The 22,893-nt window shown below is 45.5% G+C and overlaps 1 protein-coding gene across 4 annotated transcripts in view; it reads left to right on the top strand.

The window, feature by feature from the left end:
- TENM2 (teneurin transmembrane protein 2) overlaps positions 1-22,893 on the top strand; it is a 1,539,571-nt gene that overhangs the window by 1,406,433 nt on the left and 110,245 nt on the right. For all 4 annotated transcript variants that reach the window (XM_027606095.2, XM_027606096.2, XM_027606098.2 and 1 more), the window contains one exon: positions 22,421-22,567. In XM_027606095.2, coding sequence (XP_027461896.1) covers positions 22,421-22,567 — 147 coding nt within the window. The remainder of the gene's footprint in view (positions 1-22,420; positions 22,568-22,893) is intronic.

The following is a 22,893-nucleotide window of genomic DNA, read 5'->3' as shown; positions in this document are numbered from 1 at the left end:
TGCACTGATTGTCCCTACTCAGCCCAATGAACTGCACAATTACCCTCATTCCTCCTGTGCTGCAGTTGCATTACTCCTTGGAGCAAAGCCCATGGGTAACATCTGGGGATTCTTTGAAATTCCTTTGCTCATCTCCTGGGTTATCAGGAGCCACACAGAGTATCCCAGATGTTCATGTAAGGAACAGATTTTGCATTTCCTCCCAAGTTGCCTGCCTAATGGGGTTCAATCTTATGCCAGCCACTTCCTTCATAGCACTCTATTTCACAAGCTCTTTTTTAAAGTCTTGTCTTTATTGCCTTTGGGAAACAGGGTACCATCATTTTGAAAACCCACCACAGTCAGGGTTTACTGGTTTCCTCCTCATCCTTTTCATCATGCATTGAATGCATCATTATAAGCAGACTCACAGAAGGCCACCATGTCATTGACCATCTCTGAGCTTTTCCCTTCGTGGGTAATAAGGAAAGAAACCACGTGAAATAGCAACTAGGAGAAATTTAAGTATTTCATCATAACCATTCTCAGGATAATTAGAATGGATTAAGTTACAAGAGAAAATGCATTTAGTTAATCTTTCCTCTAATTAAAAAAATATCCCTAGTTTTAAATAAAGCATTTGTTTTTAAAAACATATTTTCATTGTAATCAGTAAGGGGGAGGCCTCTTTGGTCCTCAACAATAGCAGGCAATATCTGCAAAGTAATTAAAAGCTACTAGCCTGTGTTTTTTTGTTTTTTTTTAAGATCCTTAAGAAGCCTACTCCATCTTTTCCCATAGTTTTTGCTGTGGGATTCCCCGCAAACGACCTTATTCTGTGGTCCATGGTGGTATACCTCTCTTTCTGTTCCCAGATCTGTCAAGATGTGGTTGACTCCTCTTGGCCAACAAGTGTCAAGTGAGGAGATTAATGTAGTAGAGATTTTTATACTTTTCCAAGTGAGCTGGGATGGTAGTTGAAACAAGATGGGTAGGTGACACGAGACATTCATAAAATAGAATGGGGACACACTCTAGCCCTTCATAGGTTCTATTCTAAGACTGACAGAACCCACATCACCCCAAGCCCTAAAAATCTGTCTCACAAATAAGGAATCATTCACATCACCTCTCCAGTTTCGTGGCTCATCCCAACCACAAAGCTCACTCCCCCCTAGCATCCCAAAATTCCTAGAAGTTTCCAGGGCTGTCTCACATGCTTATGGTCAGCCCATTCAGATTCTTCAAGCTTGGTCCACTCACAGAGGCCTGCTGTTTACAAAATTCACTTCAGGGGAGCCCTACATTATCCCCCCTACTGCCGGAGGTGTGCCAACCAGCACCCTCAGTGCCCACTCAATCCAAGTTCTGCTGTGTTTCCACAGTGAAGGAGAGACCACCACACTCTCCCACACTGGGGATCTTTATCAGCTGGTTCCACGTTCCTTTGAGAAAATAGCTGTTCATTTTTTGCCTATAGCACCTCTCTCATCCATCAAGGTTTTTTCCCAGGATCAACCAGGCTCTAGAACAGGCAACACCAGATCCTTTGGTTTCCTCACCTTCCCTCACCCTCAGACACCCTCCATAGATTCAGGGGTGGGCGGGGTGGGCGGTAATGTTCACATGTTCTTCAGACACACCCAGGCTCTAAATTCCAACTCAGATCAGTTAGGACCCCTATTGTCTGCACAACCAGCCCTTTGAGAAAATCTCCTTGTTCCTTCTCATTTAGGTTAAGGGTTGCTTCCATTTTCAGCCAACTCAACCTCAAGTAAAGGAGCCCCTGTGATCTCCCATCCTCATACTAATTGTGTCGCAAAAGGAGTGGAGAGACAAATGTTTCCATATCCCTTAGACTCCAGGTTTCCAGCAGTTTCTGGCATGGCTCATTGAGGTGGCTCACTCTAATCGCACATGACATCCAGCACCACACAGCACAACCTGTCCGTTACAAAAACTATATCCTGCTGGACCCCAGGGAAAGGAAGGGTTAACCGCTGTTCTAGAGACAAAAAGCCCCACAGAATTGCTGTCCAGGGGGATTTAAATTGCTCAGCATCCTGGCCCACAGATTCCACATTTAGCTGCAGCAGCGCCTGGTCAAATTAACAGTGAAGTTGGTTAGAACTTGGCTCCGAAGGGTCATCTGTCTAAAGCTCTAAGCAGAGTGATGGGCTCTGATAAGTGTGAATTGCATTTCTTTATTTTTAAAATTATGCTTTAACTTCAAGAGGGATTGCCAGACAGCCCTGTCTAGTTGTCTAGAAACAATGCCAGGGGGTGGGGGCTCTCAGAGATTACAAAATAAGCACCTTACAGGCACAGAGGAAACGTTTGTACCTGATTTTATTCCAACAAGTTAGCAAGCTGTCAATCACCGGTCACGCTACTGCACTGAAACATGCTCTCTCTAATGACATGAAATTCAAGGCAGTGGCTTCTGCTTTGCAGAGAGCATCCTGGCAACAGGCAATGAGACTGTTTGTCTACATTAGGTGTATGTGAGCCCAGGAAGCCCACATGTCACTGATGATAGCAATTCCCATGAATAGGGAGAGAGATTGAAGAAGATATTAGAGGTGGTAAGAGAAAGGAGCTTTTTCCTATTAATCCAGGGAATGCAGGCAAGTTGAGTTGGGTCCCTTAAGCATGCTGCTATCTGCTTCTCACCATACTTTGAATATGAACTAATTTAACTTTTTATTTCCATTCAATGGGCCCAAGAAAAATCCGTATGCATTCACTTACAGACCTGTTCCCTGGGGTCTGATAGAGGAAATGTTACCATATTGTATAGAAGCCTAGCACAGAAACTAGTCTACCCAGAATTAAACATCTTGAAACACATAATACATGTCAACACCCACTCCAAGCTCCCAGTATCTCCCGCGTTATGCTGGTAGAATGTAACGTCTTCCTTCCTCGCTAACTATTAACACTCATTGTCAGTGCTCTACTAGTGTAGTTATTGTGCATTCAGAGGGTGGGGCTGGAGAGGGGAAGTATGTAGCAGAGGGGTTCAGTGAATGAGTTTGGAATCAAACAGACCTGGTTTCCAATCCAGCCTCCATCAACTGTAAGTTGGCTGACCTTTGGCAAGTTATGTATCTTTAGTACCTCCATTTTTCCCACCTATAAATTGGGAATACTAATACCTATGTCCTACTTTTGGGAGCACTTCACTTATCAGTGAAGCATTTCACACAGTGCTTGATACTCCATAAACATTAGCTTAAAAATCAGGACCACCACACCTGCAGGCCCTTGCCAGAGGTGCACAAATGCATCTCTGTGGCGTGGGCAGTTAGCAGTAGAGGTGACACACAACCACACATGGAGCCCGGAACTCCCAAATAAGAGGCCAGGGTGCCAAACGTCCTGTATTAACCCAGGTGTCTGGGCCCACCTCCTGTTCCACTCCTACAAGAGAAGTTCACTGGGGCACCTGGATGCCATGCCTGCAAGAAGAGAGAACACAGGGAGCAAGAGCAAAGCAGGGAGAGATCTAGAAATGGCCCAGTGAAGATCTTGTCTGCCGGTTGGAGGAACATGGGTGTTACAAACATAAAGAATAAAGCCACACGTGTATCATTCCATGCCATGTGTGAGGTCCACACCTCCTCCGTGTGGTTCCAGCTGAGCACTGACAACTATATTCATTCCTTCATTTATTCATTCATTCATTCATTCATGAAACATTTTTTGAGCACCTAATGTGTGCTGGGTGCAGCATAATCTTCCCCTGGGTGAGTCCCTGGGGTAGCAGGGGTAAGAGAGGAGTGGTTGGCACAGGGGCTGGTGACGGTCTGAGGAACTGCAGACCTCGGCTGTCTCCTTGCCCACATGAAACTTTGCTGTTTTCTAACCCAAGACACCCTTCCTGGTGTTCCTGCCAATCATTTTTGGTTTCTTTTTTCAACATTGTTTCTTGCTAACCGCTTCCCAAGAAGATCAACGGAAGGATGGAAGCCTTAAACTTCCAATGGTAGTTTAAATTCATTTGTAACACAATGTAATTACATAAAAAAAAGCAGTCAGGTATCAAACTGCCTGGATACACACAAATGACTACCTCATAAGTGTTAATATTTTCAACAGCGGAAGAAATTTAGTTAAATCAAATGAAGATGGCAACTCATTAAAATTTGATTTTCCCTCCTATTCTTTTTCTATCTTTTAATCCTCTGTATATGGCACAACTTGTTCTCTTAAATAACACTCATTAATTAAATCTCATCTTCTCTTAGCTATATCTGTATTTTTTATTTATTACAAAAACCTTCTGATGCTTATAATCTAATTTAGTTGGATTATTGCTCGGACATCTCTAAGTAAGAAAACCTTGAGGTTTAAGGTGGAATTACTGGCAAGGAAAGGAGTGGGATAAACCAAGTTCTCTTTTTGTCTCTGCCTGGCAGGAGGTGGTTGGGCAGGCCTTTCCTCTGTTAGGGGAGTTGGCCTAGATTTGGAGAATGAGGGCGCTATGAATTCAGTGTTTTTGTTGACTGTGGGAAGGGAAGGGGGGGGAGAACCTATAGAAAGAGTTGTAAACTCAAATACCCCTATGTGGATGAGGCAGGAACAATGTACATGAGTGTACTGGAAAGGGTGGAAAACAGTAGGGAGTGGTAATACACTGGAGAGTGAATGCCCCTTCTATGGAGGGCAGACGTGGCCCACCTCCCACTGAATGTTGCCATGTAAAAATGCAAACCTAGCTTTACCAAATTTTCTGATTTTTCAGTAGAAAGCCAGGTATCGGGATTGTTATGCGTACTCTCCCAATTTTCAAATGTTGGCAAGCCATTCAAAATTTGTTGAAATGCTCTACAAGCCATTCAAACAGGACTGGGGACCAAATGGATCACCCATATGTGGCCACTGACACTAAGCTCCAGTGCAAGATTAGTATTGAGCTAGGGAGCCTCATCTGCCTGGATTGAGACTGGGACAGCTTTGGCTTCTTTTCTTTGATGCCCCAACTCTCCTGGTGACGGGTTTTTGCTGGTGGGAGTCTCAGTGCCAGGGTATACTGGTGATACTTTGCACTTACAAAGTGAATTTTCTCCAAGGAGCTCAAAAGACTTTGTGTTGCCTCAGTCAACCTCACAACAAGCCCGTGAGGCAAGCAGGTGGCTATTGCCCCCAAACGTACAGGGAGCAGCATTAGAAAGGATTTTACATAGGCAGCTAGGTTGACTCATTGGTCTAAATGTATGGTCTACACAATTGGCAAATTACAGCATTCAGGAAGCACAGGCAGGGTTTCCCATTACTGCCGCCTCTGCTGCCCTTTTTGGCTTATCTTCCTTCCATCTGCTGCAGTGGACAGCTAAGCCCCAGATCTCCACAATATATACAAGCAAACTGAGCCAGTGACTAATTCCTGTCGTGCGTGTGAGTGTGTACACGTCTGTGTGTGCATGCATGTGTGTGTGCCCATCTGACTTCTTGGCAGGCCTAGCATGGTTCATCTGCACCCATTACAACACATCTCTGCATTGGCCATTGGTGTGATGCCACGCTCTGAAATTCTACTTTGGCAAATGCTCAAGACCTAGAAATGCCAACGAGGTATCTGTAGGATTCTGGATATCTGTATTTACTAACAGTGCCCAATTAATTCGTGCCTCTTGGGGCCCCCTATCTCCCTTCTCTCCCTTAAGCAGATAGAATTGCAACTGTGAAGGAGAATCCTTTCCCTTACAGAGCTGGCATGTGCACCCTCTCCTTGGCCACAGTGGATTAACAGGAGTGGCCATGGAAAGCCGGGATAAGGGTCAGAGCAGTTCAGTGGAAGGACAGGAATGAAGATCTTCTCTGAGTTGCCTTGAGTAGAACACCCAAGAAAGTCCCAATGACCAGCAATGATCGGAGCTCCACCGCAGTCATTTCCCCCTCTGGACTGGATTCAAGGGTTTTGCTACACCTTCCCCTCTGTCCTCCCCCCTTCTCCTCTGCTTAATGGTTGTATATGCTCTCTGTCCTGCTCTACTCAGGGGAGTTCCTTGGGCTTTGCAGGCATGACGCAGAGAGGAGACTCCAGTACTGCAGTGTAAACCTGTTGGTCTTTTTCCCAGGACAGCAGAGCACAAGTATCCCCCCATTTTCTAGATTGCCTTGCTCTTCCTTCCAAATTGTCTCAGATCAGTCTACTGATTCCTGGGAGCGGTTCCCAGCATGACATTCTACTACAGTCATTCACATTCTCTGCATGCGAGCATGCCATGAACATCCTTCAGAGGCAGATGCAAAACCAGAGAGACACCTGGCCGTTCTTAATGCATGTGTGGAAGAGAGGACTAGACTTAGTGACACTGGAACTGCAAAAGCTGCCATGCCCACCAGCTTCCCATCTGATCCCACAAATCAGGACACTCTTCTTTAGAGCAGAATCCAATGAAGCTGCCTTTTCTGCAAAGGAGAACTTTAAGGATTCCACAGAGGAGCCCTGGAAATCCCTTCTCGATCTAGTTGGAAGTGCAATTGATTGAGCATCCGGAATCAGCCATTCTGTCTTAGCTCGTCTCAGGAGATCAAAATCAATACTGAAATGTTTTTAAAGTATGTAGACAAAAAAAAGCCATCTCTTTAGATCCTCAGGTATGTATTTCTTTATACCTGAGTATATAAAAATGTAGCTTTTGTGCTGCCTTGGGAGAAATCAACTTGTGCTTTTCATTTGTTCAGAATGGAAGCTTCCAAAGGTCAGCCAAGGCTTCTCTTACTCTTCATTCATCATGCCTCTCAAAGTATCACACAGACAAATCACAATTTGTATTTTTCACATACATACACAAACATCCATTCTTGGGAGTTGCAGGGGCACCATGTGGGGGACATCTCTGCCATAATAGCCTCGGGTAACATTCTAAAAGTTCAAACTAGGGAAGTCACCATCATTCCCAGTGCTGCCAAATCCAGTAAAGCCTGTTGTACAGTGTACAGAATGCCAGTGCAGGTGACCTTCATGGTGGGTCTGCCAGCCCATTCAAGCCCACCTGGCTGAACCAGCCTTTGGGTTTAATTGACTCCTATAGGCAAACAGTGCAACTCAGAGATGCTCAAGCGAACAGACTCACTGGTCAGCAGGGACGTCAGGCACTGGAGGTTCCATGCTCACCCATGCTCAGGTTACAGAAGCCGAGGTGAAGTTCCAGGTTTAGCTAAGTACCTGGCCAAACCAACAAGTCCCTTTAAAGTTGCATCTGATTGATCTCCACACACTAGGACAGCTCTACCTTGACATGTAAGTTTCTGCTTCCACCACCAGTGATATGGGGTTACACTAAGTAAAGCAACTTTAAAATATTTTCTGAGCAGTAAAAGCAAATGACTGCAGTGCTGTAAAATCATGTCTTTCAGGAGATGTTAAAATGTGACTGATACTGATCACAGCGAGGTAAAGAGCCGCAAGCCAAGACTTTGAGGGGAAGGAGGTAGAGGCCCTGAAAACAGCATGAGGCTAATACGTAAAGAAAGTAATTAGAGCTGAGTGGGAGTGGATTCTGAAGCTAGAAATGCATATTGCTGGGGGTTTTCCTTTTAATTTGTTTTTCCTCCCAGGCTGTGCCTTTGCCCCTTTCTGTTAAAATCTTGACAGTGCCTCCCAAGAAAGATGACCTCTGGCAGGGACAACCCCTTTGGTTTGGCCAAGTCTGGCATTCAGCTGCAAAAGATAGTATCCAGAAAGAACCTAAATTATCCTCTGCCTCGGAACAGGAATACATCAGGTGCTCAGTAAGTGCTGGCTGGCTTGAGATTCCCTGGGCATGATCCTCCCGAAAAATTTAAGAGAAAGAGAAGCCACATTATATCTGAGGAGAATAGTGGGGAAGGATATAGTGAGAAGCCACCGTGAGTTAACTTCAAAAGCACTGTGTTTCTTAGCTGCCAAAATAGCCCATTTGTGAAAAGTCAAGAGCTAGATTTGAGGAAGAAATAGCAGAGGGAATAACCAGATACATGAAGGGTTTTTCCTGAGCTTTAGAGCATGAGGACTTGAACAAGGGATGTGTTGGCCTGTAGTCTAGTGCATACCTTCAAAATGAGGGCAGTATCACCACAAACAGAATGACATGTGGTTCTTTGGGCACGTCAAAAAATCTTACCCATTTTATGTATAAAACACAAATATATATATGCAATAAATTAACAGATATAGAGTGTATCTGTGGCATTAAAATTTCATGATGAGGAGAGGAACTAGGAGGAAAACATCTCAAATGGTTCATGGGGAAGGAGATAATGGGGGGGAGGGGAAGAAATATTCATCTGGTAGAAGAGATGATAGATTGGTTTGCTTCCAGAACTTCAATAGAAGTGGCCTCCGGTATCTTTACTGAAGACAAACTCCTGCTTAGGAGATTTTCTGCCAGGTCATGTTTCTTTCTTTCTCACCCCCCTGCCTTCTGCTCCACATTTGTACCAAATCCATTTGGACCGAAATAACAGGCCAAAGAGTAGGTTTTGCCTATGTTTTGAATTCCCTCTTCAGGTAATAGCAGCTAGCAGTTATTGAGCACTGGCCATAAAACTTGCCAGCCCCGGGGCTAAATTCTTAACCCACCTTCTCACATCTAATCCCATATCAGTTTTGTGAGGTGGAAATTGTCCTCATCATCATACAGGTGAGAAAATTGGCTCAGAGAGGTAAAGCAATTGGTGTAAGTCTGAACTGTCACTGACAGGGGGAGGTGAGCTCTAAACCTCGGTTTATTTGCCAGAGACCAGGTGTTCCCATACACTATTTTGATCGCCTGCTTTGACCCTGGCTAGTTGTGGCAAGAGGCTTACTTTGGAGGCTAGCAATGGAATCAGAGTATGTGGGCACCTGGGAGGCACCCTCCTCTACCAGTAAAGTCACCACCTGCAGGAGTGTTTCTTCAGTGGTGGAGGATGGTCCCCTGGTTAGTATATTTTGGGGTTCTCTTGCTTTACCAACGCCCCCCAGGCCAAAGAGTGCACCAAGTTATTTCAGAGTCCCAAAATGATTCATCACGCCTCAGCATAGGCATAATTGGCCAACTTCCCTAAATTTAAGTTGACTTTCTATCAGAGTTCATATTTCCACCAACTTTTCATTAAATTAATTATTCAAAACAATTCAGAGTTAGCGTTCTCACAGCAACTGTAACTCTGTCACGACTATATTAAGGCGTAAATTGAACAGCATGTTTTGCAATAAAGTTAATTTTATATTCACCAGAGAACTGAGTTATAGTTGCTGTGGGAACCATCATTTCGAATCTCTTGACTTTGGTGCATTTAAATTCTCAACCACAGCCTTGCACACCATAGCATATTTTGCATGGATGCTTCATTTGCTTCACGCGCTGGCCTGGCTACCCTGAACTCGGAAGTCCTGTCAGAGTCTGGCAGATCAGCCTGCTAGTGCTCCCAGCCTTCCTCCTTATCCTGGTACCTCTGGCACTTTAGAGAGAAATAGCCAACAAACCCAACTGGTTTCCCGTTTAGATCTCAAAAATGTCTGTTTTGGGGGAGGTGACTCTCCTCAGAAGCACGGTCAGTGAAAGGCACCAAGGCTCAGGCAATGTCAACGAAAGCAAGCGATGCCATTGAATTTGTGAGGAGCCAGGATTCTCCTTCAGGGGTATTTTTGAATCCGTGTTGTATTGTTCAGTACACACAGGGTGACCCCTGAAGGCTCCGAGTCTTTGCGTGTGCCATTAATCATGCAGGCATGCACGGCCATACATCAGAATGTATTGGAGCTCCAGAAAAGCTAAACAACATTTCCCAGAGCCACATAAAACCCAAGCCTCTCTAAATCAAGACGCATTGCAGGGCCTCTCTAAGAGATGCGTTCAGTAGAACTGGAATAGAACTCAGGGTAAATCCTGGTGGTATGGAATTGGTGACATGTACCGGGGTAGAGGTGGAAGCTTGTTTGGGAGGGATAGCAGAGGGAGATGAAACTCTGAGGTGGTTAGAGATGCGAGCATTCCATCTACAAGGATTATCGATTTTTTAGCTTTATTGGAAAAATCAGTCATGCTTTCTGCCTCCTGGAGATTGCTCTGCTGCAATTTGGGGGGAGTGTGTGTGTGTGTGTGTGTGTGTGTGTGTGTGTGTGTAAACTGTGCAGGTTAGCAGCTGAGTAGCAGCTCCCATTCACCATTCAATTATCCATTTAGCTAAAATGTGACTTAACAGAAACATACTGCTGTTTTGCATGTTTAAAATATATTTGAAAGGAGGGATTTTTGTTTCTCTGTAAGTGAGAGGATTTCGAAGAGGAAGCTCTTGCCTTCCTACGGGCACATTCATTGTGCAAAATTGAAGAATAGCACCTAACAATAGCATAGGCCATATCGTTGGGATTCTGACTCCTATTCTATATGCTTTCAGAAAACAAACATCTCCTTATCCCCCATACTCCTCCTGATCGAGACTTATCACAAAATTTATAAAGACCCCATAACAACCAGTGACTTCCCCTCAAGTCCTTGATCAGCTAACAATGTATTAAGAAAAGGACTAGAACAATACACGCAGATAGAGTTTCAAAGAACGGGATAAGTTCATGACTCAGGGTTGCGTGGGTCACAAGGATGGGAAGGAGTGAATGACAGAAGGTGCTGGATTAATGAACAAGGGCGGGGCTGCCAGGAGACGCCATTTCAGCCAGAGGAAAGAAAAGAGGGTGAAGAAGCAAAGGAGAGATTGAAATGTTTTTATTGTCTCTGTACTGGCAGAAAGTAACATAAAACAAGATAAAATACAGCTAGTATATGAGGTCATCTGATACGTAGTGTTTTGAGAACAAGTCTTCAGAGGATTTGGAGGGATTTTTTGGTAAGGAAGTCTTGATAGATTAATAAATATAAATGTATGTATATATTTATACACAGAGGTAGATAATTGATGGGTGGATGGATAGATGATGGATAGATGGAGGATAGATAGATTCATAGATGCATAGCTAGAGCTCTTCAAGTGTGTTTGAGCACCACAATTCAGACGGGCCAAGCTGAACTATAGGGATGAACAGAATGCAGAGGGATTAAAAGTCCAGGAGTAATAACCTGGGAGGGCGTTTGGGGCTGGCCCAAGGAAACTCTATTGCCAAGAAGAACTAGATGAAGCTGGCAGACTCGATGCAGACTCTTGGTGTAAAGTCACGACATCAAGAAGGTCAGGGTGGTCCTTTGCTGGAGCTGTTCCATGTTCCATTATCAGTCCTAAACCTGGGGATAGAGCCTGGGTGACCCCGCAGTTCTCTGCACTCCTCCACCCATGTACCCTTTCCCTTTGCTTCTATCATGTTGCCTTTAATATGGAAAAGCAGCATAGAGGGAAGGGCAGAATCACCACAAAATCCAGCCTCTTCAACCTTGGTTATTTGCCAATTCCCAAATGAGCCTGGTCTACACTTGCACCTCACATGCCTCTTATGATTTAGGGGGACTTCTTTAGGTAACATGTCACATTCATTATGTGCTGATCTTACGCATGGAACTCTCAGGAAATTACCTCATTTTTCTCATTTCCATTTCAGTCTTTGGAGGGCATCTTCCTGGGGTCTTCGCCACACTGACGATACTGATCCTGTTTTCGGCTATGGCATACAGTCCCTCCTCATTGCCAAGTGCAAATCAAAGAATCCCCCAGGCTGCGTAGACCCTTCTGCTACCATTTGACTTTATTTTAAACAACAATAATAGCTGTCAGTTCTGAAATGTTTACTATGTGCATTTACTTACAATTTACACATCTTGCATATTACTAGATGCATTTGCATATATTTATACATCATGCTAAGCATGCGACAGGTATTTTCTCTTTTAAACCCCAACAACCCTCTGGAATAGGTACTTTTATTGCCCTGGTTTTACAGATGAAGAAAGTAAGGAATAAGGAGTTTATCATTTTTGCCCATGATCGTGCAGCCAAGGGGTAGAGCCAGCATTTGAACCCAGGCAGCCTGGATTCCCAGCCCACTGCTTTCACATTCCAAGTTCTGCCCCATGGCTACTGAGCTGACCCGGTACTTTGGATAGAGGTAGTATGGGCCGGTATGTTTGGAGGGCCCAACATGCTCAAACAGGTGACTCAGCATAAAAGTCTGTGCCCTCCCCCTTGCCCTTGGAGACCTTGACCTCCATCCCCACCCTATACCTCTATGGTCACCAATCAAAAGAGCCCAGTGCTCACTCCCTATCCTCAATGATGACCAGATATCCCAGGTTGCCTGGGACTGAGAAGTTTCCTGGGACTCGGGACTTTCAATGCTAAAACCTAAGATAGTTTCAGGCAAACAAGGACAGTTGGTCACTCTAGCTGAGAGGAGAGGCCAAGGAGCCCGTCTGTCTCTTGCCCAGTCCTGGCTCTGCCACTCACCAACGCCACAACTTTGGCCAAGTCACTTAACTTCTCTGTACCTCTATTTCCTCACCTGTGAAATAGGGATAATAATAGTACCTATATTATAAGATGGTTGTGACGAGGAAATGAGCTAATGCCTCAAAGGCGCATGAAAGAGTGCCTGGCAAACAGACACGTCTACGCGAGGGTTTGATGTTACTGTTCTCATTGTATTAAAAGCATCCTAAAATCCAGAATTTAAAACCCATAGTCCTGGGGTAGGTTCCTGGCCCAGCTCTTTTAATATCTATTAGAAACAAACATTTAGTGATTTCCTTACATTTCCGAAAGTTGTGCTGCAAACAGCAACAACAACAAAATATATGGCAATTTATCACCGGCCTGATTTTACACTAGTTAAAAGAAAGCCGTCAGCCCTGCAGTAAGTAACGAGTCCGTGCCCACAGGCCTCCTAGATGTTATTTGTATTTTTATGACCCTCCTGTGGCTATAAGGATGCTCAGTGGGTGTAGAAATTGGATGGTTAAAAATAACAAATAAGAAATCAAAGTCGCGCTTTGTCCCTATTTCCATACCGGCTAGGTACCACATTCATTATTCGCTGGACAGCTGTGGGAATAAGAACACAATGTACAACAACTTGATTATCCTCCAAGAACCATATTAAACCATTGGACTTTCTTATTATTGTCATCCTTGCCTTTGTGTGACCCTTGTCCCCCTCTTAATCTACCAACATGCTCTCTTCTACCTCTCTGGGTGCTCTATTCTGTCTCTTTCAGTCGGGAGGTATCAGCTTCTTCCAAGTTGAAGGGCACGGACCTACTCCAGCACTCCTCGACAGCCGCTGTCATCGGCTTGGTTTTGGACCCTGTGCTGCAACCAGCTGTTTCTTTTGCTTGGGGACGTGCCATCCATCCAGGGGCTTGGGGTATGCGCCGCGGGAAGCTTTTACTTTTACCTGGCTGCTGAATCAAGGGCACAGTGAAGCAGCAGGAACGCTACACACGCGGTTTATGTATGCATTCGTTCAGCAAAGATCGTTAATGCTAGGCGCTGGGGTGAGCACTGGGAAAACAGCCATACGCCACAGAGTCGGAGTCTTTGCCCTCAGGAGGTGCAGAGGCTCCCAGGATGATGGGTGTTAAACCGCTGGTTCTCAATCTCAGCTGCACACAGGAATCACTTCTGGGGTGGGGGGAGGCGCTCAAAAAATAAAAATATTGATGCCTGAGTCTCCTCCTCGAAGATTTTTATTTAATTGGGGTGCAACCTAGCATCAGGATTTTTCAAAACTCTCGGCCAATTCTGTTCTAATGTGCAGCCAGGTTGAGACCCACTGCTTGAAACAAAGGATGAATTAGAACGGAGGCAGGGAGCTCTATAGGAGGAGGAGTGGGCGGTACCATGCCATCACTACTGGGGAGCAGCCCTGGGCTGGAAGTCAAAAAGCCTTCTGAGCAAGTACTGGCTAATCCCAGCATGAATGCCTTTAGCCCGAGTGCAGGGCACGTTGTTTAGGGACAGGGGTTGGCAAAAGTCCAAAAGGAAGATCCAGGCTCCGTTCTAGAACCCAGCAAGGCAGGGTGGCTGAAGTTCAGTGAGCAAAGCCTCAAGTGACATGATCTGAGAGGGAGAAGTGGGCAGGGCCAGATAATGCAGATAATGCGTTCCAGGCCCTTTTAGGGGTTCAGGACTCAATCTTAAAGTAGTGGTTCTCATACAGAGCAGACATCTGAATCCCCCAGAGGGCTGGTCAAAATGCAGATTTCCAGGCCCCGCCCCAGAGGTTCTGATTCCTAGGTCTCAGTTGGAGCTCAAGAATGTGGCTTTCTAAACAAGTTCCCAGGTGACTTTGATGCTGCTGGTCCCAGGACCACACACTTGGAGAAGCACTGTTCCTATCTAAATCAAGGGAGAAGCCCCCGGTGGATTTTCATCAGGTACGAGTTGGTTTGCCTTAGCACCATGGTGCAGTTTTCCCACCACTGGCCCACTACGTCCTCCTGTGGTAGGTGAAGCGGAATAAAGAAAGGGGATGTTCCAGAGGAAGAAAGCAGGATCCCCCAAGGGAAGCAAAGGCTTGTGAGAGAGCCTGGTTCTACTGGGTGATAATGATTCAGTCGTGAATTCAGTGAGTAATTGACATGAGCTCCCCCCCCCCACCACCCAAGAAGAGCTATCTCCAGTTACTGTCGCCTAAACTCTGTTTCCTTCCCCCGGTTATCTTCTACTGTTTTGAAAAAAAAACAAATGTGTTAATAAGAACTTAAAGCATCGAAATAGTAAAAAACAAGATATTCCTCTTTTTTTTTTTTTTTTTAAGTTCACCATTTTCTCTGAGGCCAAGGCTAAGCCTACTGCCTTCCTTTTCCTGGGCAGACAGAGATGATGCTGATCAGTGAGAATCCAGGTGCATCCAGGAAACGTGTAGCATAGACAGCTGGATCCAAATTTATATCACCTCATGGAGGCTCTGCTGCTTCTGTTGCTGCTAGGGTGGAGGGGTGTGATTTCTGCCTTAGGAGCAAAAGACAAGCAGTGGACCATGGAAAGGATCACTGGCCTTCCCAGGCATCCCTACCCAGCATCCCCCATACGCTCCCCTATGCAAACCCTTTAAGACATACAGAGACTGTTGAAACCGAGAAAAACATCTGCCTCTGGATTTTCCGTGTCTTCTCTAACAAAGGAGGGGCAGCCATTCTAGCACAGGTTCGTGGCTGAGTTTCCATGCCAATTTGTACCTAGAAACAGAGTCCCTACACAGCTCCCTCCTCCTAGCCCAGGTGAGCAAGAGGGACAAGCCCTTCCGTTTGCTTCTTTGGCAGCCAGCTTCTAAAATTAGTTGGAGCTTTCCCCAGAGTGTCTTGAAGCACCAAATTAATTTTCTGAGTGTCTGCCGCTGCTGTTTAGTATAAATGGCCACCGAACCCCTAGTGATCCCCCGTCCCCAGCACCTCAGCTGTCTTTAATTCTAAAGAGTTCTGGAATGCAATGGAAGAACTCTATTCCCTATTTCCAGTGTGTATCTGCTTCTTAATTCCAACACTGCACAGCTCTCACTCAGAAAACAGGGATATTTAAAAGAGCTGGGAGAGAGGGGTTCGCTAATTAAGTTAACATGCAAAAGTACAATTCTGTCCAAGAGAAGAAGCCACCATTTATTCTAACTTCAACTCTCCTGCCCCTCAGAATTGCCCTTAGCGTCAGTGGGTTTCTCCTCTCTTACACAGACCAACTTGGCATTGCTAGGCTCTTGGATGGTGGTCATAGGGGGAGTAAGGATTTCCTAGGATGTGATGCAGTCATACACTGAAGATACCAGAGTTGTGTTTTTTTGTTTTTTATTTTTAACTTGAAAGAGGATAGGCTTGTGGGTTTTTTTTCCTGATCTGGAGTTGAGACAAAGAGAAATAGCCTGCATTTAAGACTGCCGCAGAGCAAAGCCTACCACTAATTGTAATGTTTGTAATAGCAACTGTTATCAACACAAACTACAAGAGCTACTACCTACTGAACATTTACAACATACCAGGTTCTATGCTCAAATCTTTACCTTTATCATTTCATTAACCCTTCTGGAGCCTGTATAAAATACCATCATCTCTGTTAAGTTGTTCATTCAACAAACATTTACAGAGTGTCTGTTATATGCCGACTGTTTTTCTAGACACTGAAGATATTTCAATGAACGGAGAGACAAAAATCCCAGCCTTCCTGCAGGTTATATTCTATTGGGAAGGACAGTAAATAAGATTAATTTGTAAGATATATAGTTGTACAGACAGGGGGAAGAGGTTACACTACCAGCTCAAGGTCACACAGACAACAAAGGGGCAAATCTAGATCTTAATCCCAGAATTCTCTGACCCCAAACCAGGGTAAGGTCTTCGCCTTGATTCAGAAGACTTTCCACGAGGGTTTATTCTAGGATGCAGTAGCTCTCCTAGTAGTCTCTGAAGCCAAGCGGGGATGTCTCCGTTCTCCAGCTTTCTTTGTCATCGTCTGCATTTATATGCAGTCTGATTAGTGTTTTCACTTGCATTTCTATCTGGGTGGGGCGCTGTCCACTGTGCTTTTCCAAAGTGTGCTCGATGTTGAATGTTAAAATCCCACTTCTCTTCCCGTACCCCTTATGCACTACATACCCCTTGTATTAGTCACTTATTTCTACCTCTAAATTGCTGCACATGGCAGAACATTCCTTGATTCTTTTTTAGAAAAGCCTTTTATGGTAATTACAGCTTTCTTCAAGCGCATTTATGCTCCCCTTTTTACTATGCTTTAGACATTATTTTCCTCATGCCTAATTTTTGGTAAGGCAAAAAGCCTGCCGACCTGGTAACTGTGTCATTGGAGTGTTTGTTGTTGTTTGGTTTTTGGTTTTTTTACTGTTTGGAATTTTATGTGTAGAAAGTCTTGGAGATGATCAAATTTCCACTCTGCCAAAGATGTTGGAGATTCTGAGTTCAGTCAGAAGTCATTCATTCCTTTCCCTATTTATTGAGTAGTAGCAATCCAAGAGTAAACAAGATTGACATGGCACCTGCCCTGACAGATTTACTTCATAACAGGAGTGCCCAGGGCAGCTGTTCAGTTGTACACTGCACAATTCTAGGAGCACCGTTCAAATTATTGGTGATTATGTGCACATTTATTATAATAATTTTCTAGCAGGTGACAGTAAAATGGCTTAAGGAATGGCTGCTACATGGACTAGCAAGTATCGAGGAGATGCTAGACAGTTGCGATACACCATAGTGGATAGGGTAGGCTAAGATGGGGTGGGGTAGGTGGTAGGCTAAGATGGGGTGGGGTAGGCTAGGGTAGGGTAGGATGGGATAGGATAGGTGAGGCTAGGAGAGAATAGGGCATGATAGGGTAAAGTAGGGTAGGGTAGGGCAGGAATAGGGTAAGGTAGGGTAGGGTAGGGCAGGAATAGGGTAAGGTAGGGTAGGGTAGGGCAGGAATAGGGTAAGGTAGGGTAGGGTAGGGCAGGAATAGGGTAAGGTAGGATAGGGTAGGGCATGATAGGGTAAAGTAGGGTAGGGTAGGGCAGGAATAGGGTAAGGTAGGGTAGGGTAGGGCATGATAGGGTAAGGTAGGGTAGGGTAGGGCAGGAATAGGGTAAGGTAGGGTAGGGTAGGGCAGGAATAGGGTAAGGTAGGATAGGGTAGGGCAGGAATAGGGTAAGGTAGGATAGGATAGGGCAGGAATAGGGTAAGGTAGGTTAGGGTAGGGCAGGAATAGGGTAAGGTAGGGTAGGGTAGGGCAGGAATAGGGTAAGGTAGGGTAGGGTAGGGCAGGAATAGGGTAAGGTAGGATAGGGTAGGGCAGGAATAGGGTAAGGTAGGGTAGGGTAGGGCAGGAATAGGGTAAGGTAGGATAGGGTAGGGCAGGAATAGGGTAGGGTAGGATAGGGTAGGGCAGGAATAGGGTAAGGTAGGGTAGGGTAGGGCAGGAATAGGGTAAGGTAGGGTAGGGTAGGGCAGGAATAGGGTAAGGTAGGATAGGGTAGGGTAGAATGGGATAGAATAAAGGCACCGTGACAGGTGTAGCTAGCCTGGATCTGGGAGCTTTGGAAAGGCTTCCTGGAGATGACTTCTGAGTGAGGATCTAAAGGATGCGTTGAAGTTAGGCAGATGAGGAAAGAGAAAAGGAAAGCCTGAACAGCTTTGATCTGGCCAAAGCCTAAAGTGGTATTGAGATGGGCTAACAAGAGAACCAGTTCATATAAGGTCTGTAAGCCAGGTTAAAGACCTCAGGCTCTCCCCTGGGGCCAATGGAAAGCTGTGGAAGTATTTTGAGCAGTGTCTTGAACAGAGAGAAATGGATGATGCCTAAAGACTGGAGGCAGGGAGGCCAGTTAGGAGACTTTCACAAGGGTCCAGAGCAAAGATGAGGAGCCTTGAGTTAATGCAGTGGCACTGTGGGTGGGAGCAGAGGGCAGATTCCAGAGATATTTAGGAGGAAGGACAGGTAGGACTTCTTATCATTAAGAGAAAAATCAGGCAGGAATTGTTTGTTGACTAAATACAAGAGGTGGTGGAGGGCAGGGGAGGGTATTAAAAATGACTCCAAGTTTTTAGTCTTGGGCATTAAAGTACGTCGAGGTGCCATTCCTTGATCAAGGGATCAGAGTTTGGGGGAGAAGGGGTAAAGAAGTTAAATTCTCTTGAGTTTGAGATGCTTGCTAGCAAACAGATGGAGATGTTGAGATGCAAATTGGAGTCCAGGGCTAGACATCAGAGGGCTGGAGATGAAGATTCAGGAGTCATCGGAATATAAGGGTGTGTTTGGGTTGGGTTTTTTCAATCCCAAATTTCTGCTTCAGGTCTAATTTTTTTCAAGGCAAAAAGCCCGCCTACCTAGTAACTGTGTTGATGGATTTTTTTTTTTTTTTTAGTGGTTGAAATTCTGTGTGTAGAAGTCTTAGAAATTATACCATTTCCATCCTGCCAAAGGCATTGGAAGTCCGATAGAACCAGCCCAAAACATAGAACCAGCCCAAAGATCCATTCAAACAGCTACCCCAAAACTTCTCGGATATTTGCCAGCTTCCTACTGATGCCCTTGAAAGTTCTCTTTTGATCTTTGAGAAAGAGGCCCCACTATCTTCTCATGCCTCTCAGGAGAGTTTATAGATAAGGCAGGCTGAAATGATCTAGCACAACCCGACTAAACATTCATTCAAACATCTAGAATGTGCCTGACACAAGGCCAGGCTCTGCAATCCAACAACAAACAAGGCACTCTCAGGTTTCATGGAGTTTGGGGTCTAAGGCAAGATTTCTCAGTCTTGGCACTATTGACATTTGGGGCTGTATCATTGTTGTGGGGACTGCCCTGTGCACTGTGGGATGTTGAGCAGTACCCCTGACCTCTATGCAGTAGATGTCAGTAGCATCCTCTCCAAGTTGTGATCATCAAAAATGTCTCCAGACCTTGCCAAATGTCCCCTAGAAGAAGAAAAGGGAAATAACTAGCCTCAATTGAGAATCCCTAGGCTAGGGTCATGGTAGAACCTGAAGTCTCCAGATAGCCAGCTGTCTAGCTGTGCAAAGAATCAAAAGCTGTGCCTTATCACGTTCTGTATCAGTGATCCCAGAGATGGACACTCAAGGAAATCAGCAGTGCTAGCCTGAAATCCAGAAGACTCCATATAGGAGACTTCTTGGATCCCCAAGGATGAGCCCATCAGCCCAATCCAACTTCAGTTAAAGGATCCTCTCCAAAGAAAGTTGCCACCTGACGCCCATTTGCCCTCCAGACTAATTACTTCCTACATGCTGTTTTTCCTTAAGCAGAAGCTGGCTTTGCACTTTACGAACACAACAAATCACCTCCTCAGAAGGCCACCAGCAGAACCAACTTGTGCTGAGGGTAGCTCGGGTTGCCGAGCAACAGCACGCACCTGCCAAGGCTACTTTCTCTGTCTTCAAGCTAAAAGCAAAATCTTGTCCATTAATTCCCAGCTACCCCAAAACTTCTCGGATATTTGCCAGCTTCCTACTGTTCATGTTTTCATCTTCCTCATATGATGTGGAGAAAACCTGCTACTGTGGTCTGTTTATCTCCCTTCAGTTGGTTGGGAGGGGAGAAAAAAAATCAAGAGAGAAAGAGGGGGGAGAAAAAGCTTCATTTCAATCTAGGCGCACAGATATTTTGAGTGCGTATCTCTGACTGACATGCTAGTGTTCTTTGCAAATTTAAATTTCATGTACTAGACGTGGCTTTCCTACTCAATGAGGCTTCTGTTGAGACTTTGGGCGTGATTTTAGTCAAACATGAGACCTCAAAGTGGCTAAATAACAAAGCACATATAATAGATGGCATGCTGAGCAAATGTTGCTAGGTCTATCATTTAGTGTATTCTGTGTGATCCATTCAACCAAAACTCTTCCGGTAGAAATTGTAAAGCTGGACGTAGCTGGAGGTTGGAGATAGACTCTTTTCCTTGAAAACCTCTGTAATGTCCCTTGGGCTTTTCCTACTGAGTTTTATTTTGCTCCTGTAGAAATGTTTATGGTATTTCTCTGAAACTGGGGATGGCTTCTGCTCCCTGAACACTCTCACAGTATGAACAAGGGGGATGGCACTGGTTCTCCAGGCAGGGCCCCAGGGCACACGCGGGGGGGGGGGGTGGCGGTTGGCGCAGGCCAGGGGGTTGTCACCTCCCTGGTAAGGAAAGGAATGGAAATGTGAATCTGGGCTCTGTAAGGATGCAGCAAGTCTTTCTTGAGGTATGCAAACACTTAGGCTTTGTTTGCATCTGGATTTAGTGCTGGGCTAAGAAAACAAGTTCTCTGGTAACAGTCTCCTGCTTTCTCCTCTCAAGACAGTTCAGCTTCCTTACAGATACTTCCCCACAGAGAACTTCTTTTGCTTGCCCTCTTCTCTCAGGACCTAACCCGTACCACATTCTGGAAAGGATGGGAGGGCACAAGCGTTCAAGAGTAAGATATCTTAAATAGGTACATTTCAATTCACTTTCAAACCCTCCAGACCTTTCTTCCTAGGAGTCCTTTAAATTCCTACCATTGCCATGCGCGCAAATTAGGTTTATTGGCGTTCTCATAACGGGTTCTTGAGAGAAGAGAGGAAAGATGGCAGGCGAAAGCCTCTGGAACACTGGAGAGAGAAATAAGGGGAGAGGCATGCTTTGATTCAGAAGATTTGGGCCAGAATGGTTTCAAATCAATTACCTCCATCACTGCAAAGCTCTTCATGCCCCCACCACAGCCCAGTCCACCCTGCACTTCGTGTGGTTTAAAAAAAAAAAAAATACACCACAAAAGCTGGAGATAGACATGGTCTGTCGAGAGGGAGAGACCGAATTATAGATGGATATTCGGGGAAGTTACTTCCTGGGGATAATGACATTAATGGTCATTTGGGGGTCTATTTAAATGAAGAAAAACACCTAGATTGCACAACTCTGTAAATTTGCTGGAAGCCACTGCATTGTGCACTTAAAACAGGTGAATTTTATGGTATGTAAATTATGGCTCAATAAAGCTGGTAAAGGAAAAATGAGAACATATCCAGGGATTCTTGCCAGCAAGTAGGTTCTGTGAGGGTGGCGACATCCTACCAATTCTGTGCTGCTCTCCGCATCTTCTAGAGGATGACAGAGGCTCTGCTGGGGAGGCTTTCCTACCCCGCTTTAGTGCCCCACCCCCCGCCACCCTTTCTCATCTTCCCACCCCCACGTTCCCTGGGCCCCAGCTCAGGTCAGAAGGGTGGTAACCACAGTTGTTTTAGGTGCTAGAGCAATTAGGGAATTAGGCTGCTGATTTCCTACTTCTCTCCACCCCAAAAAAAGAAAGAAAAGGTTACCACAAAATAAGAATTACTCAAATGCCACCTCATTCCTCATGCACATACACATTTTTCTCTTTTCCCTGTTCACGGCACTGAGTACCTACTCCTTCCATGGCCCTCAGACTCGGCAGTATTTTTAAATCATGCCACAAATAGGTTGAGTGATAAATAGCCAACATTTTAAAGTGCTCCTTAAAGCTAACTATTACAAAAATATGAAAATAGCTCAGCAGAACTATCCAGTTCCTTGTCATAAGGAGCTTGTGATAATCATATATAAATATATCCTTAAAATTCTGAATGATGGCGGGTACTTTGCCTCCATCCTGGGTTGATAGGGAATTTCCTGTCTTCTGCAGAAGGTACTTGTAAGAAAAAAGAAAGGAAAGAAAGAAAAGATTTTTTTTTTTTTTTTTGAGGTAGCCTCGATCTTGAGCTACTGGCTGGAAATTCCAGCCTACCTAGGCTTGTAAGCTCAGAGCTGGTTTAGTTTTCTGGAATATTCCCCACTTTGGGAAGGTTGCCTCAGACCCCTTCACACAGGTCAGTGTCACTGGGGATCCCCTGCATCTGGGACCCCACTGTGTCTTGCAACTGCATGCATTGCCTGCTTCCCCGACTCTTTGGAAGGCAGGCACGGGCCCCACTCTGAGGCTGGCCCAGTGGCTGCCCTGCGGCCTTGCTCCCCTTTTGCATGGCTCCCCCTGCTGCCCCAGCGCGGCCTCGCGCCCCTCCTTCTCATCCTCTCCGTTTCTCCAACCAGATGGCTGCCCCGATTTATGCAACGGCAACGGGAGATGCACACTGGGTCAGAACAGTTGGCAGTGTGTCTGCCAGACCGGCTGGAGAGGACCCGGATGCAACGTTGCCATGGAAACCTCCTGTGCTGATAACAAGGATAATGAGGGAGGTGAGCAAGCGTCTTCTCATTCCCAAGCCCCTCAAGAGCAGGGCATTGTGTACACTTCTGTCATGAGTCATTTTTCCTGAAAGACCTCCCCTATACTACTGTCAAATGCTGTTGTAACATTTCTCTTGACGCAGAGGCAGCAGAGGACGGGCCAGTGGGGGTTCCTGGAGGCAAGGGCTGGAGGCCCTGGGGCTTGATGCTGGCTTTGGATTCTCAAGCACACCCCGCCACAGAGAGGTGGCTGGGCCCTGCCGCGGCCCCCGGGTGCCCGTTCCTGCCTGAGCCTCTGGGGCTGGGAGTTTCAAACGAATCGATGGTGATGACCA

The sequence above is a fragment of the Zalophus californianus genome, chromosome 5 (assembly GCF_009762305.2).
Source record: "Zalophus californianus isolate mZalCal1 chromosome 5, mZalCal1.pri.v2, whole genome shotgun sequence".
Taxonomy (NCBI): Eukaryota; Metazoa; Chordata; class Mammalia; order Carnivora; family Otariidae; genus Zalophus; species Zalophus californianus.
The sequence above is the reverse complement of the archived record's forward strand: the minus strand, read 5'-3'. Positions and strand labels throughout refer to the sequence as shown.